This window comes from Crotalus tigris, unplaced genomic scaffold (genome assembly GCF_016545835.1).
Source record: "Crotalus tigris isolate CLP2741 ecotype Arizona unplaced genomic scaffold, ASM1654583v1 scf7180000024376.1991246, whole genome shotgun sequence".
Taxonomy (NCBI): domain Eukaryota; kingdom Metazoa; phylum Chordata; class Lepidosauria; order Squamata; family Viperidae; genus Crotalus; species Crotalus tigris.
Window position 1 is genome coordinate 1,750,863 of NW_024100546.1, and position 25,392 is coordinate 1,776,254.

The 25,392-nt window shown below is 38.3% G+C and overlaps 1 protein-coding gene across 5 annotated transcripts in view; it reads right to left on the reverse strand.

The window, feature by feature from the left end:
• RBMS1 (RNA binding motif single stranded interacting protein 1) overlaps positions 1-25,392 on the reverse strand; it is a 151,166-nt gene that overhangs the window by 101,088 nt on the left and 24,686 nt on the right. The window contains exon 1 of one of the 5 annotated variants that reach the window (XM_039328450.1): positions 4,647-6,470. The exons of 2 other annotated variants lie outside the window; for them this stretch is intronic. In XM_039328450.1, the coding sequence (XP_039184384.1) occupies positions 4,647-4,904 (258 nt within the window). In that variant the 5' untranslated portion in view covers positions 4,905-6,470. Of the gene's footprint in view, positions 1-4,646; positions 6,518-25,392 lie in introns of those variants that run through there. 2 more of the 5 variants (XM_039328449.1, XM_039328454.1) reach the window with 2 other exon arrangements.

Below are 25,392 nucleotides of genomic sequence, written 5' to 3' on the forward strand. Positions count from 1 at the left end.
AATTCATATCGAAGCCTATATATACCATATATAAGCTGTATATATAAGCCTATACATGGAAGCTCAGAAAAGGGCCACGTCAGCCTCCCCCACAGGGCTGTTGAATGCAGGAATATTATGGGCATCGCTTCGAATTCCTAGAGGAAAGGCAAGAAACAAATCTAATCTCACTGAAAATCATAGGTACATAATGATGCCCATAATTCAATGCAGCCACACATCTGAAAACTACAACCAGCCTGTTTCCAGTTCAAGAAATTCATGTTCAGGAACAGCAAGAGAAATGCCTCTATGATTACAACACTAATTGGTATTCTCTACTGAGATTACATCCTGTTTAAGAAACTGATGGAAGGATTCCTCTCTCCCATTTTTAATAGGATTATTCCTCAGTGAATGATTGTGGATTGATGACTAAATTGTTAATCCGTAAAATGCGTGGGCTTGTAATTCTAAAATGTTAATTCCAGTCCCCAAATATTCTCTGAATAAAATTAAACTGTAAGAGTGTGGTTCTTCTTTTTGTAAACGTTACTGTGCAAATTCTCAAAACAATCTGACCTTTCTTAAAAATGATTTTATTAAACAAAGAAATTAACAACATCTCTATTTTCTTAAATCTCTGTCTTTCTTTCAACAATGATAAATGAACTTTATACCAGTGAGGAATGCAGAGAGTGGAGTTATAATTTGGACTACCAAAATAGATGTTTATCTCTTTGGGATGATTTTATCAGTTTTAAACATTTTAGCACATCTTAGAATGTGTTATACAATGTATTTATGTATCATGCAAGTCCTGCTATGCATAACAAGATCAACCACCATGGGCCAACCACTGAATCAATGTAAAATTTTTCATAGGAGTTATGCCTAATTAATCTTCTTGAAAGCAGCACACTACTTATATTTGTGAAGTAAATATTATACTTCTCATAATGTAACAACAAGCAACAAGAATGGCTTATACTTGGAGTGAAATAATACTCAACAAAACAAGATAGCAACTCTTCTCAAACCAACATTTATGGACAACTAATAAAATAAACAAGATCTCATCAACTTTCATTTGAAAAAAATTAAGCTCCAATATTAATAATAACCTGAACTCAAAAATCCTTAATTACGTTTCTCTATTAATTTTACAACAGTTGCATTCAGAATGGAAGCAAATCTTATTTTCAGAATTAAATCAGTATAGTTTTGACTCTGCAATTCAAATTCAGATCTATATCAGATCTCTATATGCACATATATTTAACATTTCCCATAGGTAAAACTATTTGCTCCGCCCCCCGATTATTTGCATCTCCTGTTCAAAAATCCTTTTTTCAAATGTCTCAAAAGAGTTTTAATTTACATAAAGCAAGTAAACTATTAACAGAAATAGTTCAGTATGCTCTATTGTTTTCATCATATAGGAAAATCCTGTTCCAACAGATGATTTCAAAGATCTGTGTGCACTCCTTACTATAACATTATGGAGTACAAGAAAAATTGACACCATCTTCTTCTTTCCAACATGACAAAAAACAAAGGGATTTGTGTGACGTGCTCCTACAACTGAGTACAAGCACAGAAAGAAGCATGGCAGGTCTATTCAAAGTACCGTAGTGTAATTACGTATTGCTTAATAAAATCAACATGTTGTTCAAATAGCATTATGTTTCTACTTATGTGGAAAAAACAGACATTTTTGCAAAGACTGAACAGAAACAAATTCCTGGTAGTCCTCGACTTACAACAGAGTTCATTTAGTAACTATTCGAAGTTACAGCAGAGTGAAAAACGGTGAGTAATGATTGTTTTTCACACTTACAACCATTGCAGCATCCCCATGGTCATGTGATCAAAATTCAGATACTTGGCAACACTCGTATTTATGACTATTGTAGTGTTCTGGGGTCATGTGATCACCTTTTGTGACCTTCTGAGAAGCAAAGTCAATGGGGAGGTCAAATTCACTTAACAACCGTGTTACTAACTTAACAACTGCAGTGATTCACTTAACAAATGTGGCAAGAACAGTCGTAAAATGGAGCAAAACTCACTTAAGAAATGTCTCGCTTATTAACAGAAATGTCGGGCTCAATTGTGGTGACAAGTTGAGGACTATCTGTACAAAGTAATTTCCATCTAATAGAATATATTTTTGTTTTGTTTTGTTTAGTGCCCCAAATTATTACTTTGGACAATTCCTTATCCTTTTCCATGCTTAAGTCACCAGTCAGTTGGATTTACTTTTGAGTGAACATTTTATAGGATTATAAATTACCAATGTGGTCAAAAAAAGTCGCATAGAAGCTTATGGTATTCTTGAAAACTAAGATTCATTTTTGCATCTATAAATATGAAAAAAAAAACCTTTCCTTAATTATGGCCTGGCTCAAAGCAATAAAGGGTGACTTAAAAAGGAATTTAGCACTGCAAGAACAGAAGTCGTTCATTTCAATGTTTTTTTTAAAAAACTTAAATAACTTGTAGAAAAACATCATTACTGAAAAATAAATTCATCCCCATGATTGTAAAAAAAAGTAGTACAGTAGCATTATTTGCACAGTAGAATTAGATTTTTTTTTATATTTGCTAGTAGCTCCTCCAAATCTCCCAAGATCTTCTTATGACAAGAAGTGATAAAGACTTCAGCAAGAATGAGAAATAAAGAAGCATGTTTTGAATGACAATGGGCCAAAGTCTGCCCCAATTAAAATCAACAGGAGCTTATACAAGCTAGAATGCCTGCACACTCAGCCTTCCCCTGCTTAAGTAGGAAGTGTTTCACTAAAGAAAGGCTGGATTCCCGATGAAACAAACCTTTAGTACCCAGGGTCTTAGGCCTATATTCATTTTCTCCCTCTCCCCATTGAAAAGGAAGTCTGTTTGTTTTTCTGATTCATTCAACCCTTTTAGCTCTTTGAAATCAAGGAGTGGACTGTGAAAGAAGAGCATCTTATCCTTATCAGTGTGTTCCAGTCCACTATCTGATTAGCATCCGCATGCAAAACGTATAGCTTTCCAGTAAAAGGTTCATCCTCTTTTCTCTTCCAGCAGCTTCACCTTCATCGCTACCTTATCATTTGATGGATCAATGAACAACAGAACTTTTTAAAAGACTTGGTGTACTTCTCGGACTTCAAGACTTCCCTCAAATGCTTGTTTACATTGTTCTTGCAAAAAAAAAAGTAGTGGAAAACCGTGATCACTACTGTATTATTTATGTAGTCTATTTTTTTCTTTAGAAGCAAGAGCTCCTCCTAATTAAATCAATCCATCAATTAATTTAAAACCAGAACATAATACTATAAAATATGCTAGAAATCTGTCCGTACTTCAAAACGTTTTATGAAATTGTTAATATCAGGCTATGTACAAAATGAGAAACGTTAAAAGATTAAACTAATATTCCACGAAACCTTTAGCAACATCATTAACAACCCCTACACTTATACATAATTAAATTAAAATAAAAGAGTATTCTGTCTCAGGGTAATCTCACTGAAGTAATCAGGATCACAGCTCTAGTGGTAGAAAGTCCAGTTCTAAAGACACTGATTAATTTTTGTTCATCAAATTTCTTGCTATTCACGGTAAACAAAGATATTGTTTCTAAATGCATGTGCATACCCAGAAGAGAAAAATAGATTTATGAAGAGGCAAAATTAAAATGGAATGACAGAGATCTGTTTTATATGAATAAAGCACAGTTTGGAAGACAGCTAGACATCCTTTCTCTAACCACTTTTTTTTTTTTTTTTAAAGAACAGGATATTGACATAACCATTTCTAGAAGCACAGTCTACTAGAATGTCTCTGTTTAGGGCAGAATTAAATCAACATGTCAGACTGAAACTCGTCATATTTCTTAGAATCCAATTTTCTTGCAGTCTGGAAAGGAAGGGGAAACAAATAAAGCAACAGTAATTTTGTGTAAGCCATTTTAACCATTTCTTCAACACAGATAACAAATGGATAAAAGGCACTATTGTATGCAATTTCAATTACACATTTCTGAGAATTACATAAAGAGGTGTCTTATTACAAATTAATTTTAACTTAAGAGAAACCCGCGCCTTGGCACGGTGTCCACATCCTCCCCATAGTATAATGTTTTTTAGCGTGTTTAATTTTCTCCTTTTTTTTCCAAAGAAAAAGCTCTTTTTTACTTGGGGTACGTCTCTCCCTCTGCACTATTTCTACACAAATAAGACACTACTGGGCTGAAACTTTCGTTTTCTAAGACGTTTGCTCGTACACTCTTTTTCCCTGAAAGCAACTGAGAGGAAGAGGCTTTATTACTCGATCGAGAGCTTCCCTACCCTGAAACAACATCTCTTTCTGCAAGACTTGTATGTTGCCCTGTCTGGAATCTCCTGCCGGAACACAAAGAGGCGGCGTTATTTCTTTTTTTAAGTCGGAATCCGCGTGATACAATCTTAGAGGAAGAAAAGGCAAGAAGGAAAGAGGGAAAGACAGCAAAGCTCACACACAAAAAAAGAGCGCTCAATTCACTAGATCCTCAAGAGCGAGCCTCAACTACAATTAAGCCCCCACCCCTCCTTCTTCCTCCGCGCCCCTCCCTACGAGCAAACCTGCCCCCCGCCCCACAGAAACTGCAACTTGATTCCTCCTCCTTTCTCCTTTTTTACCTGTTTCCTATATGGAGTCCGGCTGCCGCCCGCAGAGTTGCTGCTACTATTGGGGAAAATCATTGCCCAGCCTAAGCCCGAACTTCCCCTGCGGACGGGAAGCAACTTGGCTGGGGCGCGATTCAGGGAGGCGACCGCTGGAAAACGCCTCTCTCTCCCCGGCTGCTGGGACGGGTCTCTGCTCTTGCAGCTGGCTGCTGGCTCGCCGCCTCCGCCTGCTCTGCCTCCACCCCCCTCTTCCCGGGCTGAGTCTCTCATGCAACGCGCCCGTCGTCGTCCTTCCCTCTCCTGGGATCACCGACGGCAGCGAAGCCGCGCTGAGCCTACAGCTTCAGCTGGCCAGCCTGCCATAAATGCCCCTTCATTGATCTATCCAATACTGCCGCCGCCGCTGCTCGCCGCCGCGGCGACTTCAGCAACAGCAGAATCGATCCTAACTACCAGCGGCCTCAACCACCGCCCAGCGAGAGGGAGAGAAAGAGAGGAAAAACATACAGAGAGCGCGCAACCGAGCAGAGGAGGGGGGAGTCGAAACAACTAAATCGGAAGACACCGAGCCGCTCCCACGCGGCGGCGGCTACTCGGCGTCTAGGCACACACCGCCAAGGGCTTTTTTCCTCCAGACCGCGCACGACTGTTCGAAACGCGCGTGCTTCTGCGGCCGCGGCAGACATGGGCCGATCCCGTCCCCCCTCCCCGTCCCGTCGAATGGTTGCTTCTGCCTCTTGCATACCGCGCATTCCTCGGGGTAGCCAGTCAGTCGGCGCGCTCTCCGATTCGTGGTGTGCGCCAAGGGTAGCAGTACCACGTTCCGCAGGCAGGGCCCGGGCCGTTCTGTCTGCGGGCGCGCGAGCGGCGAGCCGGGACCGGGATCCATGTGTGCGTGTGCACTAAAGCGGAGCGCGAACCCCCTGCGACACAAAAGGGGGGTGGGTTACTGGACTGGAAGGGGCAGCGGCTGGAGCAGCAATGGCAAAGTGAATTTCTGGGTGGGCGACGATGAAGCAAGTTTTACATTAACTTCAGGGGCAAACAGTAGCCACTCGATAGGAAACGGGCCGCTCTTAAGTGTCTTTGATAAGATAAACCATCATCCGAAACTACTGAAAACTAGAGTCAATAGTGCCACCGAAAAAGGCTCAAGATACCGTAGTAGGAGAGGAGAATAAACAGTTCGCCTGCCTTTAGAGTTTCTTCTTGGTGTGCGAGCAATGGCGGGGGCTGAAAAAAGAGCAACCATTTTCTGCTTAGGTTTTTTTTTTTTGCTCCGAGTGTCATCGGATAAGTCCATTCTTTGTTCACTTTGGTTTGGAGAAACGGGTTGAATACGGACGTTAGCAAAACGCCTTGTTGTTGTTTTTTTCCCAACGCAGTCTATTGGCAGGGTAATGCCATGCCAATAATGAAAGAAAGCCAATAACCTAAAATTCCTGAAGGAGAAATCCGCGCCGCCGCAAACAGTTTTGAGTATTTGAAGTAAAACTTCTGATTAGCGCCACACCAAGGGCTGAAACTAAAACGCAGAGCTCTCCTTCCCTCGAAATACCCTTGCGGCAGGAGAGCGAAATGCAGGGATGAATAGAAGCCACCACCCACTCTTGACGGAACTCCAGAGCTTGGCTGAAGCCGTGTGATCTCCAGTAATATCCTTATAACGGGCGCAGATCTGGAATGTGAAGCTGTTCTGAAAGGTTGTTGCTGCCAAACGATTAAGTACGTATACTACATGAGAGAACAGATGCCATTTATTGGGCAACACAAGAAGATGAATAAATGCACTTCCTTTCTCAAATGTTAAAATGTGGCATTGATTGTGCTTTATTTTTATTTGTGCATTTCTGTGCAAACTCCTTTGTTAGGGGAACTGTAGTATGTGACAAGGAAAGAGACTCAGAAATTTAATTCCAAATTAAAAGGGTAGGATAGGAGTCTTTCCATACAGAGAAGAAAAAATACAAATGAGTGTAGGAAAATATATTTGTAATGGTTACATGTTAGATGTTTGGAATGCAACATTTTCCTGCCCCTGGGCTGACGGCTTTTGACAGCAAAGTTGAAAGTCTGAACTCAAAAACTACAGGTCAAGATAACCTTTACCCTAATTCCAGAATTTCAGCAATAACAAAAAAATGTCTGTGTGTGTGCCTTTGAGTCAGTGTTGACTCCTGGCAAATGCCTGAACAAGTCTTTGCAGCTGTCTTGACAAGATTTAGGAAGTGGTTTGCCATTGTCTTCTTCATAGGGCTGAGAGAATAATTGGCCCAAAATCCTCTTTAAAAAAAAAGTCTAACATAGACATTTGAGTAACACTAATGGTTACCTTGAAATGTAAAAGGTTCATAATTTCAGGGAATAATGAATATATATGTCAACTGGAAAGCTGGATTCATTGGGACTTATTCTGAAATAAGGATGCCTTGGTTTTCATTCCCATTCTATTAGCATTTATTATTTTGCTCTATATTAATCACTGCCTTGTAATATTGCACAGTTAAAGAGTTGTGCCAGCTTCAGAGTTTTGTAATTTGGGAAGCTTAATCTCACTCTTGTGAAGAATTAGAAATACTGGCATGTAAATGTTTTATATCTGGCAAAATAGGACTTGTTGCTGTGCAACTGCAACTAGTATGCCTCAAATAGCAAATGAATCAAGAATTACATTCAGACCTTACAACTACATTCTAAATCCAGACTTTGAATGATGGTGCAGCACTATTCAAATCCTTCTGTTAGTGTGAAGAGTACTCACACAACCCTTAAAAACAGTTTAAAGCAGTAAGGAGAAATCCAGTTAGTTTCACTCACTGTTCATTTCTACTGAGTGCTCATAAGAACTATATAATTTCAATGTAATCTGAATTAGTCAGCTCATGTTCTCACCACTGGTGCTCAAACTGTTTCCACCATCAATGGGATCTTTAAAAAGCTCTTAAAAAAATAATAAGACAAATATGATTTCTTTTTGTTTAATATGTTGTGTGAACACTCAATTGCAGTTGTAAACCCTGATTTAACATGTGCAGACTTTGGTAGGACAGCATTTAAAAAGAAGATTGACACTGAACTCAGTGTATAGTTAATTGTCCCTCATGCATTACTCTTAAGTCAGCTTTTGCTGCTGTCTGTATCTAATGTTGAAGTTTAGAGGACTGCAGCAGTTCTGATGGTCTAATAAAAAATATGAAGACTTTTCACATACTTTATCCATGTTAGGCTAATCTACAAAGTGAAATGGAAAAGTAGAGAGACCCTGCAACAGTGTTCCCTTGCTTCCAGAAGATAAAGGATTTCCATAAAAACATAAACGCTCTTATCTTTTTTAAAATTTCTGAACTAAAATTAGAATTTGGAGAAATTCAAGTGTTCTATATATAATTCTAATATTTCCTAAAAATCCAAGTCCTTATGATATCTAGACCCAATTATAGGAATTAAAGGATTAGGCTTAATCCTGAAAAGAGTGCTCTGAAAAGAGAGCCTTGGCCTTTTGTGTGACAGGATGCTATTACTTAGAAAGCATTCCAAGGTTTTATGCAGTATCTCAGTAAAACCTCCAGAAGGTTTGACATAAAGAAAACAATTATTTTGAAGTACAATCCTATGCAGAACTATTTAGAATTAAACCCACTTAACTAAACAAGACTGCAGTCTAAATTATTTGTATTTAAAAGAATTACTGAATAGACCTTCACCCACAGGTTTTAGGGCAGATTACAAAAGGATGAACAAAGCTATATAGAAATGCAGTAGAATGCATCCTATCTGAAGAAGTGAGCTCCATCTTGTGCCTTTTAATAACATATGCTAGTTGGAAAAGATGCTGCTAGATTCCTCACTTTTTGCCCTTCCTTTGGTGACATGGCAACCACCAAGTACATCAGATTCCTCCTTCTCCCTTTCTCCATACTACTCCACCCCCTTCCCCCATTCACTTTGGGGTTTAGAAAAGATGTGAGGGGAGGGCGGTAAACATGAAAAGGAATGTTCCAATGGGTAGCACGACTCCACTTATGTAATTTTTTATGTAGCTCAATATAATAATAAAAATATTTGTAACCAAATGCATCAGAGGGTTTGCATTGAAGTTAGAAAAATAATAAAACAAACGCCAACAGTATAAAATCCATCAAAAGATCCTGGACATGCCTCTTTAAGGAGGACAATCAAGAATACATTATTCAATTAGTATACAACAGAACAAAACCTCCAAAAAAATCTCCAAACTTCAGCCTCTCACTAATATTCACACAGGGGCCAAATTTGCTATAGAAACATAAGAATGGCAATGGAAGTTTGGTTCCTAAATTGATTAAAATCTAAATAATGGATTATTATTACAGTTGCATCCCCATGTTATTTGCACAATTCAGGGCACTTACAATAGTCTGCACATGTGGCAGATGTGCTCTTCTGTGACAAAATTTCTATGTAAAACTTAAATGCTCTGCTATGATTTTACATGGGACTAGATTTATATTTATTATACTTAGTTTTATATTGTATCTTCAGGAAGAAATGGCTTCATTTTAATTGGAATAAGTCTTTCTCAATATCAATCGAGTTGTAGTAATGGGAAGAAAATTGGAAAAAGAGACCAGGAGACCAGTAGCAATAGCACTTATATACTGCTTCATAGTGCTTTACAGCCCTCTCTAAGCAGTTTACAGAGTCAGCATATTCCCCCAACAATTTGGCTCCTTATTTTACCAACCTCAGAAGGATGGAAGGCTGAGTCAATCTTGAGCCAGTCAGGACGGAACTCCTGGCTGTGGGCAGAGTTAGCTTGCAGTACTGCATTCTAACCACTGCCACCTCGGCCCATTGAAGACTACATATAGGTAGCTAAACTGTAGAGAGGCTATCAGAAATGGTGATGTTTAGAATGACCAAAGTTTGGCAAATTGAGTAAGAATAACAACACAGACATCTTTAGCTTTCATCAAAATTAAAGCAAAAGAATTTATTTATTTATTTATTTACTTATGAGACTTATATACCGCTTTAAGTGCAAGCACTCTCTAAGCGGTGTACACCAGTAAGCAATGTATGTATATATTTACATTGCCCCCAACAATCTGGGTCCTCAGTTTATCTACCTCGGAAGGATGGAAGGCTGAGTCAACCTTGAGCCGGTGAGATTTGAACCGCTGACCTGTTGAACACAGTCAGCTAAAGTGGCTTGCAGTACTGCACTCTAACTGCTGCGCCACCTCGGCTCATCAACCTTTTGTTCAGTAAAGATAGCAAATTGCTAGTAGGCATTAAAGAAAAGTCAGATCTACTCATCTCCTATTTTGGTTCAGTCTTTTCCAAAAGAAAGTATGTGTTCAATAGGAAATTATGAAGAACAGAATGAAAGTGCAGGATGGAAGTTTAAAAGACACTTGATCATATAATTCAGGGGTCTTCAAACCTGGCCTTTTTATGACTTGTGGACTTCAACTCCCAGAATTCCTCAGCCAGGCATGCTGGCTGAGGAATTCTGGGAGTTGAAGCCCACAAGTCATAAAAGGGCCAGGTTTGAAGACCCCTGATACAATACCTCCTTACATTGGCTTTAAATGTTCAGGCCCAGAAAAATTTTTATCCTAGAACACTGAAAAAGCTACGTATGCCAAAACCTGTATCTACTGTCTTTGAAAAACTGGGAAGGTGGTGAAAAGCAAGAACATTGGAGAAGAACAAATGTCTCTGCCTTAAAATAAAGAAAAAAAGTGTGAGGACTCATAGAACAGACCAGCCAGTTTCTGATTGATAGGTGGAAAGCAGAGCAAGAGATCTATCTGAAAGGTCTTAATTAATAAATTAATTTGCTTGGCTGCCTACTGACCAAGCAATTCTTGGGTGGCTAACCGTTGGAAATAATAAAAACACAAAAAAACCCACAATGCAACCCCACCACCCCAGCAATAACAATAAAACTGTATATAAACACCTATAGCGCTTGGGTGAAAATTCATTTCATGCATATTAACACATACTAATGGCTCATGCAGCATCCTGGCTCAGTGGCCAAGGGCAGAGCCACCCAGATCTCGGGGATACTGAGCAGTCTCAGAGACAGAGATGTATACTTTCTGCCTCCCACTATTTAATAGAAAGGAGTGGAGCATGCCAATCTTGCCTATTCTTTCAGCACTGAAAAAAATCACTTACAGCCAGTCCTCGCACTTAAAATCATTGCAATATATCCAGAGTCACATGGTTATCATTTGGGCATTTGCTTAAGATGGTTACAGCATCACAGGGCCATGTGAATACTGTTTGTGAGCCTTTCAGCCAGCTTTTAACAAAGTAAATGGAGGAAACTGGACTCACTTAACAACCATATGATTTGCTTAACCACTGTGACAAAATGGTAGTAAAATTTGCAGTCATGTGATGACTCAACGAATAACTGCAGTATGGAGCGCATTACAGATTGAATATTCAGTTTTCCACATGCAAAAATCGTTTTGTTTACAGGATGAGCCAAATACAACGTCCACTGTACAAATAAGCTTTGAAAGAACTCTTAAGAATGAATGCATGATTCTATAATAACTTTGAATGATTTCTAAATCATAAGTCAAGAATTACCTGATATTACTGCAATGTAGTCATGGACTGGCTCTTGAGGAATGCTTGGAAGCTATAGTAGGCCTCTGTATCTTGGTACTCCATGTAACGCTGCCCACATCGTATGAGCTGCAGGGGATATTGGTAGGGTGTCATTCAAGGTGTTGGTTGTCACCCATGGGAAAATGTGTGTGTGTGTGTGTGTGCATATATGTGTGCTGCTTTTATATTGCTTACAGTGTGATTTAAATAAATGTTTTGGTGTTGCCTATTTATTAAGTACAGTTCAACCTGATTATTTGCTGATACTATTGCTTGTTGTGGCACTATTTCAGCATGCTCTTTTTTTTTTTTACAAAAATAATCTCCTCAGTTATGTTTTATACAGGTTGTGTGGTAAATAGTGCTTAGCATGATCAGTCACTCTTTTATAGACCGGAAATGAAAAGGGTTAATTATGAGTTTCAGATTTTGTTTTCAGTTCAGAACAAAAAAAAAATTATTAAAAAAAAATTATATACAGTTCTAAGGCACAACATACTAAGACCAAAAATTTGCAGAAATAATACCATTAAAAAGTTTATAACCTTCCCATCAAGTAACTCATTAATTGATGAACTAATTATTAACATTAATCACTTAGCTTATTAATTAAATTTATTGTAGAGATTTTTGTTGGGGATGTCATTAAATCCAGTCAAGCTAGTGTCTGTCTTGAGTCTAAACAATACAAAGAAATCTGTATAAAATAAATGAATATCAGAGGTAGGGAATACAGTATTGTTTAAAAACATTGTAACATATGCTTTCACTATGTAAGGGGTTTTCTAGATATGACATATAAACATAATGAACAATGAAATACTCTAAACCTTTAATAAATATAAATTGTCTTATAAGTTGTAAAAAAATAGTATTTGCTGATGTTTGCTTGCTTGCTGGAGATCACTATATAAATATATATGCATCACACTATTTCCTTTTGAGATCAGCAACAGTCTATGGAGGGCAGGGAAAGATTAAGAAATAGTATACCAAGAATCAAGGGAGTGAGAAATGGAAAATAAAAGAAAAGAAAGGCAAAACTAGTTCACACAAATATTATTCACCATTCTTTTCCATTCCTCTTTATAGTTGTAAATTACTCTTACTCCACTGTGGCCAAACACCACTTCATGTATTATATTTTGTTCTCTAAACTATTCACCTCTCTCTTGTTCAAGTTCATTTCTGCAACTGATCACATATTACCCCTAAACTTCCTATCAGCATTAACACATCTTCAAATTTCTCCATCCATTTCCCCATCTTTAGTAAACTACAGTATACAAACTGATTAACATGTTCTAGTTTTTCATCTTAATTTATAACTTTTCTTCATTTTACATTTCAGATGCAATTACCTTGCTCTTTGATATATTCATTCTCAGACCTATATTCTTTTTTACATCCTAATCATAGGAAATTCTAAATTCATATCAAATTATTTGAGCTCTCAGCTAACAAATCAATCTGCATGTAAAAATTCATGATCCTAGTCTAAGCATATTTAATGTTACTACAACTATTCTTTAGCCAATCATCCATAAATACATTAAACAAGGGGATATCACACTGATTTTTCTTATTCTCTGCTCCACTCTGAGCAATTTTCTAGGCCTTCCATGTATACTCATGCATGCTTAATTTTCTTCATATAATCTTGTTATCATGCTCAGCAACCAAACTTAAATTCTGTATTGGTGCAAAATATTCTATAATTTAAGCTTCCTCACTACCATAGATTTTCTCTAAATATACAATAAATTTTCTTTTCATATTTACACATTACTCAACCCAGAGTTCTGACTTATTTATTTTAACAAATAGAAACATAGTTATTTTTATGATGAGTTTTACTGGCAAATCATAGGCAATAATAAATATGTAGAAATAATAAAAATGTGAGGAGGAATGGTGTGATCTAAAGCAGAACTTTCCTTATATTTCTTAAGAATCTAGAATTAGAGAGATTTCTTTAATTAGGATGCTGTTAGAATACATGTTACGAAGAGAAAAGTATATTTAACAAGAGAAATAAATCATTTCTGGTGGCTTCATGAACCCATCCATCTAGTTTTCTGGGCAACAAAATGGAAGTGCTTTGGTATTGCCTTCTTTCAAGGCATTTTTCCAATTTCCTAATCTAGCCTAGAGCACTGGTATTCCCTAAAGGTCCTCTCTGAATGTACAGTATTAAGCAGCTCAATACTATTTAGTTTCTGGGCTCAGACACTGAGTAAGAGCTGCCAACGGGTAGTCTAGCAATGAAAAGAAAAAAGAAAAGAAAACCCCAAAGCAGTGGCAAATCTCTTGCATAACGCTGCCAAGAAAACTGCCTAGGTGCAGTCACCAAGACTCAAGCTCAACCCGCAGGGATCTTTATATTAAGATCTATAAAATGTGTTTATTCTTCAAATAAGAGAATAATTTCTCTTTTGAAAAGAGCACAAATATAACTTCTACTGAGTAGAAAGAGCAACTCAATGGCCTCAGTCCTGAAAAGCTAACTGACGTTAAAGACCACTGAGATTAATAGAACCAGTTAGCTGCCACTAATGTCCCATTTATTTCAAGGAACCTAAGCATGACTAACCTTTCTTGGATCAGAGCCATTAACATCCATAAACTTTGAGCTAATGTGAGAGGACAGAAAGGATTCTTACACAATTAATCTGGGGAGATTATCTAGGATTGAAATAAATATGTACTTGGTTACTTATACCCACAACGTAACCCCAAATTATTAAACTTGCTTTTGTACAACAGCAGAGAAATTACAGTCTGCTAAACTATAAGTGTAGCTTACTAAATATTACTGCTGTTAAAGTCCCAGTGTTGAGGAGGTTGCCATTAAATGAAACAGCAACACTATGGCTGTCAATCTATGCTTTCTCCACCTCATACAGTTTAATTTGGTCTTCGTTTCCCCTTCCTTATTAACAACTGAACTGTGATATTTGGCAATGCCATTTATAGGGGAATTTAAGGGCTGTAAAGAAAGGCTTTGGGTGGGCACGTCTATTCTCTCAATAAAATAATTTTGTTATTTCACATACAGTTCAATAATAATCAGAAATCAGGAGAGTATAATAATTTGAATATTTAGACACGCAGTTGAAAAATACAATAATATGCATTTTAATGCAAAGAACATTGTTACTTAGGGATTAGCTATGCTCTAAAAACGGCTTACTTCAAAGGGTAAGAAGCTAGGAATTGGGAAGATTTTCAATAGTTAACTTGTTCACTAAATGCTGGCAATGATTTGAGCCCACTTATAGGAGTTAAAACTATCCTTCTCATGCCCCTCTTAATTTCATATTCTGAATTTTTAAGTCAGATTGCTCTTATGTAGCTATTACTTTCAAAATAAATTGAACTGTTGTTTAGAAGTGGCTCAGCAATCAGTGACTCAAAAGATAATTTTATTGACTCACCCAAGTCTAACGGCACTAATGAGGGAAGGTAACAAGTAATAACTTCCCTTATTTTTAAGATGTCAAGTGCCAAGAAAAAGTAAGTAACTCTAAATATATGAGCTCTGTTCATATCTCATATGATTTATTCAATAAATCATAAACTATGGTTTAGCACAATATGTGGATCCAGTAAAATTATTTAAAAATATTAGTGTGATTACTTTGGCAAAGCAAGAAAGACTTCCTAACTTCTAAAGATAATTAACATTAATGCTATATGATTTTAAAAACACTGACGGTAATACAATGCCCTCGTGTTTAGTACAAGTATTTCGGTTCATAATGTCCATTCAATGCATTCATGAACTGGAATCAATACAGCCCCCAATAAAGGAACTAACTCCCCAGTTGACCCGAGACAGCCCGAATGAGGAAACACAATCGGAGAACACTCCTATTATGTCAATAACACTACCACAACCCCGAAGGATTAAAGAGGCTGTGGGAATCAAAATCCAAAATCCAGACACCATAGATACCCGAGGCGTTGCGACCAGTATAAAAGAAGATACGGCGGTTGGAGGAGGAGGGGAGAGACTTTTGGATATGGCAATCCACCTGCATATGGAAGAAAATGTGTTAGCCGATTCGGAAGGAAAGGAGAGACCCCCCCCCCCGTCAGACCGGGATGATCAGTTTGGGAGGGAGAGAATTGCAGAGCACGGTCGGAGGCGGACCCTTGAATAACATTGGAGAAGGAGAAAAAACGCAGGAGATCGAACTATCATGCCCCCCGCTTGCGCACCCCGGAACATTCCGGAGAACTTGTATGGCTACCAACGGCGCAAGAGAGAGGAGACAGACTGAGGAGAGACGCTGTGAGGATCGAATAGAACGTGATCCCATCATTACCCCGCTCCCGGGACCGATTACCCGCAGCAGGGGGCGCGCGGGACAGCTGGGTGTAGTGACGAACGGGGAACCGCCGCCCCCTTCCATCCACGATCGAGCGGTCTATCCTCTGGCTCCGGACCATCGACGAGCTACACTCACCTGGGAGGGGTCTGTGGGACCGTCTGAACGGCGCTCGCCCCAGGGGGAGGAGCGAGGACATGATTCCGCCGCTGCTCCCCCCGGACTGTCTGACTATGGTGCGGTGCGCGCGAGACGACCAGATGCAGGGGTGGTTGGGGAGTTGTCGTCCCCCCCTCCGTGACTGAACGGCTCCTCCTCCAGCCCCAGACCATCAGTAGATCACAGCCACCTCGAAAGGACCTACAGGACCACCCAGATGACATTCATATAAGAAGTGAAAACACCAAAACTAAAGGAAAAACTTGTCATAAGAAGAACAATGGGACGAAGGAAGATCGCAAAACAAACATGGAATGTGTATTGCCACCTGACCCCGGGGGAGAAGGATTAAAACATAGAGACCATTGTAATTACAGAGGCATCTGGCTATCCACCCTAAGACTGAGAGAAAGAAGGATGGAGGAGGATGAACATGCAATTAAAAGGAATAGAAAGGAACAGACCAGCCGTGCGCAGTCATCCCAATTAGGCGCGATGACGAGATCGAGGAGTCGTGCGCAGGCTTTGTTGCACCTATAAAAGTGACTCTCTCACTCCCTGGCGTACTAGCCTGAGGATGCCGGCAGGTGACGGCGAAAGCTAGGCGCTTTTATTAAATTTTATAGTTTTTATTACCCTGGTGATCATTTTATTTCTTACTATGAATACTTCTTCCCTGGTCCAACACCTTAAAATCACAGGACATGAAATTGACTTTAAAAAGACCAGAACTATCGCCAAAACTGAACATTTTAATAACAGAATAATCAGAGAAGCCATCGAGATAGAAAAACGCCCACACAGCATGAACAAACGAGATGATACCTCCCGCCTACCAGCCAATTGGAAACCCGCCCTTATTGACAAACGACTCCCTAACACAAAAAATGACACCAGAACCACACTCACAAAAACCACACAGGATGTCACCACCACACATCCACGCAAAAAGCAAATCCAAAGCCACACCAATGATGAGGCACGACCACAAACCAGAAGCCAGACCACAGCTGCATCATTAGCCACTTTAAATCCCTCCAATCCATACATGAAGCAAACTGACACCCACCATGAAGATGAGGCACGACCACGAACGTGAAGCCAAAAAATAGCAATGCAGTTCACCATTTTAAAACCCCCTGCAACTCAGACTAACCTGAGCACAACAAAGCCCCCACCCAAACAGAACACTCCCCCAGCCAATCAGAGCACAGCCAACCCCCCAGCCAATCAGAGCACAGCCAACCCACCAGCCAATCAGAGCACAGCCAAGCTCCTAACCAATCAGAACACACCTCCATCCAGTCAGAACACAGCCAAGCTCTCATCCAATCAGTTCATACCCCCACTGGCAGTTAAAAGGAGGAAACAGCTACAATCACACATTGCTCCTAGAAGCACGAAGCCGAAAGCACCAGCCTGAAGATGACGAATGAGACTTTGTTGAAACGTCGCCAAGACACTTCCAATTTTACCTGGGAGAAAACCTGAATAACCAAAGACAGACAGACAGATATATATATATAGCCACAGTAATATAAAATAGTTTATAAGCAGCCCATTCAAACACATTGTCCTTTAAGAATAGTTCTACAAAAGGTTTAACTTTTTATAATTATTTTTACTCCAAAGAATATATCCACAGTTGTTTGTGCTGCCTTATATATAAATACTAAAATCATACCCTTAAAAAACAATCCACACTGTTTCACTAATCCTTCACTTGATGTGTGGGAAATTGGATCCTTGGATAAAAGATTGTGAGAAGAAGAAATGCTGCTGGCTATTAGAACAGGACTGTAATCACTGTGAGATGTATAGATTCCATTTGTTATTATGTGTGAGTAATCTTCGGTTAGATTCACAGTCTAACACTGGTGGAAATTTAATAATTCAAGAACTAAGAATTATTAGGTAGCATCTAAGAATTATAGGCAGTTCCAAGCTGGTGGTTATTTTTGTAAAATTAGGGTGTGTGAATCCAAATCAAAGTTGCTGGATATGAGATAGTTGGCAAATAAATTTTATAAATAAATAAAATAAATATTTCCATATTGAGGGAATCCTTTGTTTCGAGGTCTCAATCATGATTGATATAACAATGAATTTCTTTTTTCATAAGTGTTCAACTTAGATCTGCAAGACCCAGTATTTTGTAATTTATTCCAATTGTTTTTCCTCAATCCTAGCATCATCTGAATAAGCAACATCAATGAATCAGAACTTTTTGATAACTGTTATGTCAGGCAAGTTATGAACAAGATGCCTATCTGTTTGTATCTTAAAGTCCCATAAGATCATTTTCCAAAATCTTCTCAATTTGATGGTCTCCGTAGTTTTTACATTTTTATCCAAATCTCTGGCAACCTTTCAATAAATAATTTTGGCAACTTGTAGTCAGTCTGTGAAATGTTGCTGCAACCACTGATCAAATAATCAATTGTTCAGTCCTTTTTGTCACAAAGTTAACATTTGTTGTTTGTTACATAATACATTTTTGCCTTCATATAATTAGTTGGCAAAGGTTATTTTTCAATCACTAAAATAAAGCCTTCAGTTTCTTAATTTAAAACTTCTGATCTTAACCAACTCCATGTGAGGTTTTGTGGTCTTTTCCTTCTATATCCATTAAGTATTGAAGATGATGACAACTTCTATTATACACAATGTAAAATTACAGCTGCCAATTCATTAGCTGGTATTGGCCTTCATTCACCCACTTCTAATGTCTCTATTTAATATTCCAAAAATTAAAATAAGTAACAATGGTGATGGAGTTAGCTGAGATAGCAAAATTGACTGCTTTGATTGGTGGCAATTTATGATTAGATTTCTTGAGGCGTGGTTAAGATTTCCGACAAGAAAAGGAGAAAAATGATGTTTTGACTTTAGGATTTCAGGATTAGATTAAATTACATAAATATTGTGGATTGTTAAAATATATGGCCATGATTTACCTATAGTTAATATGTTTTTATATGTTAAAGTTACATTAAGAATATATGAATATTTTTTCTAATATTAATCATTACTATTTTCAAGATCTTTTAGCAATTGATATTTACTTTAACTTAGACAGAGGTTGCCGTATATCAGGAGTGTCAAACTGGCGCAGGCCACACCCATCCTGGTTCCACAAAGGCAAAAAAAGTCACGATACATCACAATACATCATGTGACGCGATCGAGTTTGACACCCGTGCTGTATATTATTGCATTGAAAAATGTCAGAGGTCACTTCTTTTATATTGTATATTTGTTTTATGGGTTTTGTATTAGTTTTTAACCTTTCCCTTTTATCAGTTTGCCTCTTTTCCCTTTATGTTAGTTTGTATTTTATGTATTTAAAAAAAATTAATAAAGCTATATATTTAAAAAACCTGAGCTCTTCCATACTCTATTTCTTTATTGACAGAACTATCTGAATTTGAATATACTAGTGCAGTATTTCTCAACCTGGTCAACTTTAAGATCGGCGGACTTCAACTCCCAGAATGTCCCAGCCAACATATGCTTATTGGGGCATCCTGGGAGTTGAAGTCTACCCATTTTGAAGTTGACCAGGTTGAGAAACAATATACTAGTGAGTGATGATTTTTGCCATGCTCCGCTATTCCATTTTGTTTACAAATAACCCTTGTTTAGTTACTGCTTCTTTCAGCATCATTACAACAGTGATGAAAAGTAACTTTACAATCCTCACATTTATAACTTTCTCAGATCAATAGAGCAAAGGAAAGCTTAAGTAAGATTGTAAGCAGTCATGGTTTTCCTTAGTCATCACTTCCTCTAATGACTGAATTGTCAGTCTGAATTACGATTGCTAAACGATAACTTTATTTTTAATGTTTTAATTTTTTATTTTGTTCTTATCTTGGATGGTTTAGTGTTACTGTTATTGCTCTAGCATGAGTATCTTATTAATTTATTGTGGGACTTTGTGGTATAATGTTAATTAACTACAGGCAGTCCTATCAGATTGGGTAGTTAATTTACTCATACAGTAAGCCTGTGTGAGGTAACCTAGACTTGTTTCACTGAAGCAAAGAAGCACTAGTTTCTCTCAGTGAAGCACTCTGCCTTGCCTTAAAAGCTCCCCATATTATTTATACTTATGGCTTGAAAAAAAACCTTTCTGGCTTGGATAAGTAAAGTTGGGGAATGTGGAGGGGACAGAATTGCCTTGCCTTTCCCTCAGAATTCTTCTGTAGCACTCACCCAAGCCAGAAGCGGCTCAGGTGCAGATGTTGCAAACATGCAGAAGCCTCTTCAGGTTTTTACAAGTGCTAGAGGAGCTGAGTCTTCCTCCCCTTGGGCAATGGAGCAAAGCAACTAACATAGTTTCTTCTCTCCTTGTTCTTCAAAATGAAGTGGCGACGATACTTCATAAAAGGCAGTTCCTAAAGAAGGCTGTGCTCAACATTCACTAAGTGAAGCATTCAAAGATGTGCAGAGTCTTTACTGTGTATGTTACAAATTACTCACATTTAGCAAGAATTCAGGATCTAAAGCCTCAACTGAAATGCAGGATGTCTACAGAGATTCTCAATCATCCAGGTCATGGTTGTTCCAAAGATGCTTTTTTTCAAGACTCTCTTGGGTTTTTTTCCCCTTTGAAAACATTTTGCTTCTTCTCGAAGAAGCCTCTTCAGTTCTGACTGGTGGGGAATGGAAGGATTCATATTCTTTGCAATCTGTAATTACAACTCTGAATAAGGCCACTTGGGGGTTGAACTGTGTCCTCAAGTTACCTGAATCAGAGTGCAAATGGGTGTGGAACCTTCTTGGGACTGCTGAAAGGACTGTGTTGTAAACAGGAGATAAGTGGTGTTGTATGCTTTCCCCTTTGTTGAGGGAGGGCTGTTCAATTTTAACATAAATGGCCTCTTTGACTCCTCTTTCAAACCAGGGTCCTCTCTGTCCAGAATGTGAACATTTTTTTCCTGAAATGCAGGATCTATACATTTCAATGTTGATTAATAGGCAGTAATTTGTTCTGCATGTCATCAGTTCTAGCCCAGCTCTTCTTCATATTCACTGCATATCCAAGGATTAATGTGAATGGTGTGTTTCACACTGGATTTTGTGGAAGATACAAACAGCATGAACAAAGGAGTTCATCTCCTCTCAAATTCCTTAACACTTCAGGATCAAATAAAAGCTTTTCTGGACTTCTAAAATAAATCCAAGAATGCCCTAGCACAAATGTACGGGTAATTCACAACTTACAGCCATTTGTTTAGTGACCGTTGCAACAATACTGAAGTGACATGACCAGTGCTTACACTTATGACTGTCACATGATCTCCATGGTCATGTAATCATGTGAGCACTTAGCACTGGCATCTTGAGGTTATGTGATCGTTTGTGACCTTCATAATCAGCTTCCAACAAGCAAAGTCAACTAGGTGGAACTGGATTTGCTCAACTATCATGTGATTCACTTAACTGCAGTGACTTGCTTAACAACCATGGCAAAAAAAGTGGTAAAACTGGGTGCAGCTCACTTAACAACCACCTTGCTTAGCAATGGAAATTCTGGTCCCAATTATGGTTGGAAGTTGAGGATCACTTGTAATTTCCTCAAGCAATTAAATAGACAATTTTGGGTAAGTTGTTTAATTTTTTTAAAATTATTTCCCACCTCAGAAAATGTACTGATACCTATCATTTATTAAAGATGTCAGATTCAGGCCAAGTTTGGCTAATTAGCTAAAATTGAGCATTTTAGAAGTAATTTTCCTTTAGCATATTAACATGTGAACTTTTGTCTTTAGTAGATTTCCCAACTGAAGTTAATTTTTCTCATTACTGCAGCTGACAACTCATCTGCTGAATATTTCTTTCCCAAAAGTTGATTATAGGCAAAAATATCCAATAATTCTTGTTTTTAGTTTGTATTTTCTAAAGAGAAAACTGGACCCTACAGGAAAAACAGATAAAATTATGTGTGAAGCCAATGGTCACTCTCCCCCAAGGTCCTGCAATTTCAACTCCCTCAACCATCTCATTCCTGTTGTAACAATTCATTCCTATTAGTAAGAATGAATAATAGTGCCCACTCATCACAAAATAGTGTCCATTTATCACATTTTTCCCCAGAACAAGGAACCCTGTGCAATAGGTTGGGCTGAAAGAATGAATTTCTGTGGCTTTTGGATGGGTCTAACACCTTAACTGCTCTACAAGTAGTATCTGGCTTATGACTTTAAATGGCAATTTTCAAAAGTTATGATGGTGCTGAACAAGGCCTTGAAGTTGTGGCTGTTACAGCATCCCCATGGTCATGTCATCATGAGTCAGGCACTTGGCAACTATCTCACAATTACAATCATTATAGCATCCAAAGATCACGTGACCGTCTTTTGTGACATTCTCTGCTGGCTTCCCACAAATCAATGGGGAAGCCAATGGGATGTCACGACACTTTGGTAAGTCACTACCATTCCCACTGCTTTTTCACTTGCCCACCCATGTTCCGTAGCATCCATGGTGCGCATGCACTCACACTCTGTAGTGCCTATTTATGGCACCTACTCACCACAGCTGGTGCCTGCTTGGTGGTGAGAAAAATGCATATAACAGAAAGAGATAAATTATGCAAAAAAAGAGAACAAGAGCAAGATATTGTATAATGCATATCTAGAAATAATTTATTTCCTAAAATGCATCAGATATTAGTCTGTTAAAAGGCAAGAAATGCAGAAACATCACAGAAATACAGAAAACTGTATCAGTCTAATAACTGGAAGAATGCCAACTCTATCCTCTCGTACAAAGAGAATGTTAGCAGGAATGAATGTAAAAACTACAGGAGGATTAGTATGTTTAGTTTGTTGCACGGGGCAAAGATGAAGATAAGCCACTTTCCTCTCTTATTTGACATTGATCAGACTGCACCTAAAATTTGCATTTTGCTCAGAGTGCCACATTTTATGAAAGATATTGACAAGATGGACTACATCTAGAGGAGAACTAAGATTATAAGGTAGTAAGAAAGAAAAGCTTATAAGGAAAACTTGCAGATAATGCATCATATTTTAGCCAGGGAAAGGAAGATTATGGGAAGAGCTAATGGACTCAACAGAATATATGAAGACTTTGAAATTATAACTGTAAGACATCCTCCCATGGGAAAGTTTTGCTGATTGGAAAATAAATAGATGATAAGAGGGGACTCTGAAGGTTGACTAGAAAGAACCAGTGCTAAGGATTGTAATTAAAAGAGGAGAGCCCTTAATACAGGGGTGTCAAACTCAATTTCATTGAGGGCCACATCAGCATTGCGGTTGCCCTCGGGGGGCCGGGGGTGTGTGGTCAGGGTGGGTACGGCCTACTGGGTGGGCGTGGATGGAATGGCCTACTGGGTGGGCATGGCCAGCTCTACATCGTTCGTGTCAAGGGTGCTTGTTGGGGCCTGGGCAGGAGTGGGACAGATCTGAGGGTATCTGGCAGAAGGGGATGGGACTGGGGCAAGCGCCAAGGCATGGTCCATTTCTTCATTCCTCACAAAGGGTGATACTTCCCCAGCATGCACCCAGGGGGCGGGGCCGATGCGGCAGGGGCTGGTTTCTCGCTGTTTCTAGATGGCCTTGTGAAGCTAAGACTGAATGCATTTCAGCATAGATGGCCACCATAAAATTGTACATTGGCTCCCGGCTGGCCTGGACCAGGGCCAAGGCAGCAGGGGCCATTCCCTCACTGTTTCCAGGATGGCTTCGCAGGCCACATGAAACCACCTTGTGGGCCGCATCCGGCCCCTGGGCCTTGTGTTTGACATGTCTGCCTTAATACAAAGCAATATTATCTGACTATTTGAGAACAATGTATTCAGAAATTAGAAAACTTCATGCTACTTTAACAGAGGATAAACACCAGATATGTTAGACTTCACGATGTCTATCAGCCCTGGATTATGAACAGTATAAACACGTGGGGGCAGGCAAAGAATGGAAACCTTAGCCATATTTTTTCAAAAATTTAAAAAAATATTCTTTAATTATAATCAGGTACTGAGAGGGACTTGTAATTGGGAGGCCAGTTGTGTGAGAATCGCTTATTATTCCTATAAGATATGTTTATCTGGCAAACTATTATAACTGTGTGTGCGATCAAGAATTAGTTTTTTGTTAATGCGGCATATTGTTTTCATTTCCTCCCCATAATATTCTTTATAATGCTATTCTCAGTTCATCTCCTAGGACCAGTGGAAAACTAGATTGCTATACTTTGGCAATCAGTGTATTATTAAAGTGGACAAAGTTAAACATAAACTTTGTTAACTAAAGATTTGTTTTACATTTATCACACAGCCGCCGTGGAAATTAAATACTGACTTTAGACAAAATGCCATAAAACGTATGATTGAGAAGATTATAAGCACCTTTTATCAAATAACACAGCATAACATTGTAAATTGTAATTTACCAGACAAGTAAGTTCTTCAGTGTTTGAGATCTGCTTCTGTTTAATCAAGCTTTCTTTAATGAAATGTATTCAAATGCTCTGACCACATTTTGAAGATCCTTTTCTAATTACTTACATTCATTTTCTAGTAGAAAAAGAAAACACTCAGAGATTTTCAATTATTGCCTAATATGGCACCTTGAGCTGAATAGGAAATTATATTCTTTAAATTATATGGTAAAAAGAGAGCTAAGATCACCCTAGCTTTGAAAAAGTTGCATAATACAGTACTTAAAGAGCAGGAATTCAGCTTTATATAGCTATATATTGACACAATTAAGAAAAAAGGCAATAGCCATTAAGTATAATAGATAAAGAAATGGATTTACTCTTCTTTGCAGACATTTAGAACATAAAAAGAATGGCCAGATACATTTTGGGAACAAAGTATTATCTTAATCTTCATTTAATCAACATTTTTCAATACAATTCATTCAGTAAATTCTTTCCTCTTTGTCCCATAATGCAAAATCTATGAACAATACTTATTTGAAGAAATTATGTAAAAAAAATCCTCACAACAAATTAAAGCAACAATGGAAAAGGCCCTGGATAACTAAATCACACAATTTCAAATCTCAGGGAATCAGAATAAAGTTAATTTTCAATTGTCCTTGTGGCAGACTAAAATAGTTAATCAGTATAATAGTTTACAGATTGCACTTCATAGAGCATTATTTTGTATACTAGTACAGTATGTAACAGCGTGATCTTTGTATGCTTTTGTTTATAAGATCTTTTATTATCTTCTTCTTTTGCTGAATAACTCAACAACATGTATTTATGTAAGAATGTATTTATGGACAGTCAGATGGATGGAGAGAGAGACAGGTAGATATTCTGGTTTCATTTTCACAAGATAAAACTAAAAGGTTCTAGGAGCAGAGGCAATCAACACCAGTTGCCTAGGAAAAGTAGGCAGTCTTTTTGCTATAATGTCAGCAGATGGTAGCACTTGGCTGACCTGAGATGTTAAACAGCTTCAAAAATTGCTTAGTATTTGGATGGGAAATCTCCAAGGACTGATCAGAAACTACAAAACAAAGACATATTTAAGATAGTAATGGCAAACTATTCCTATACCATGATAAAGAAAACCATGATATTGGATGTATGTATGATTTCACGAGAACTTAAGCTCCGAGACATTGCTATGGCCCTCGTACCTTCATTTTTCTATCAGGATA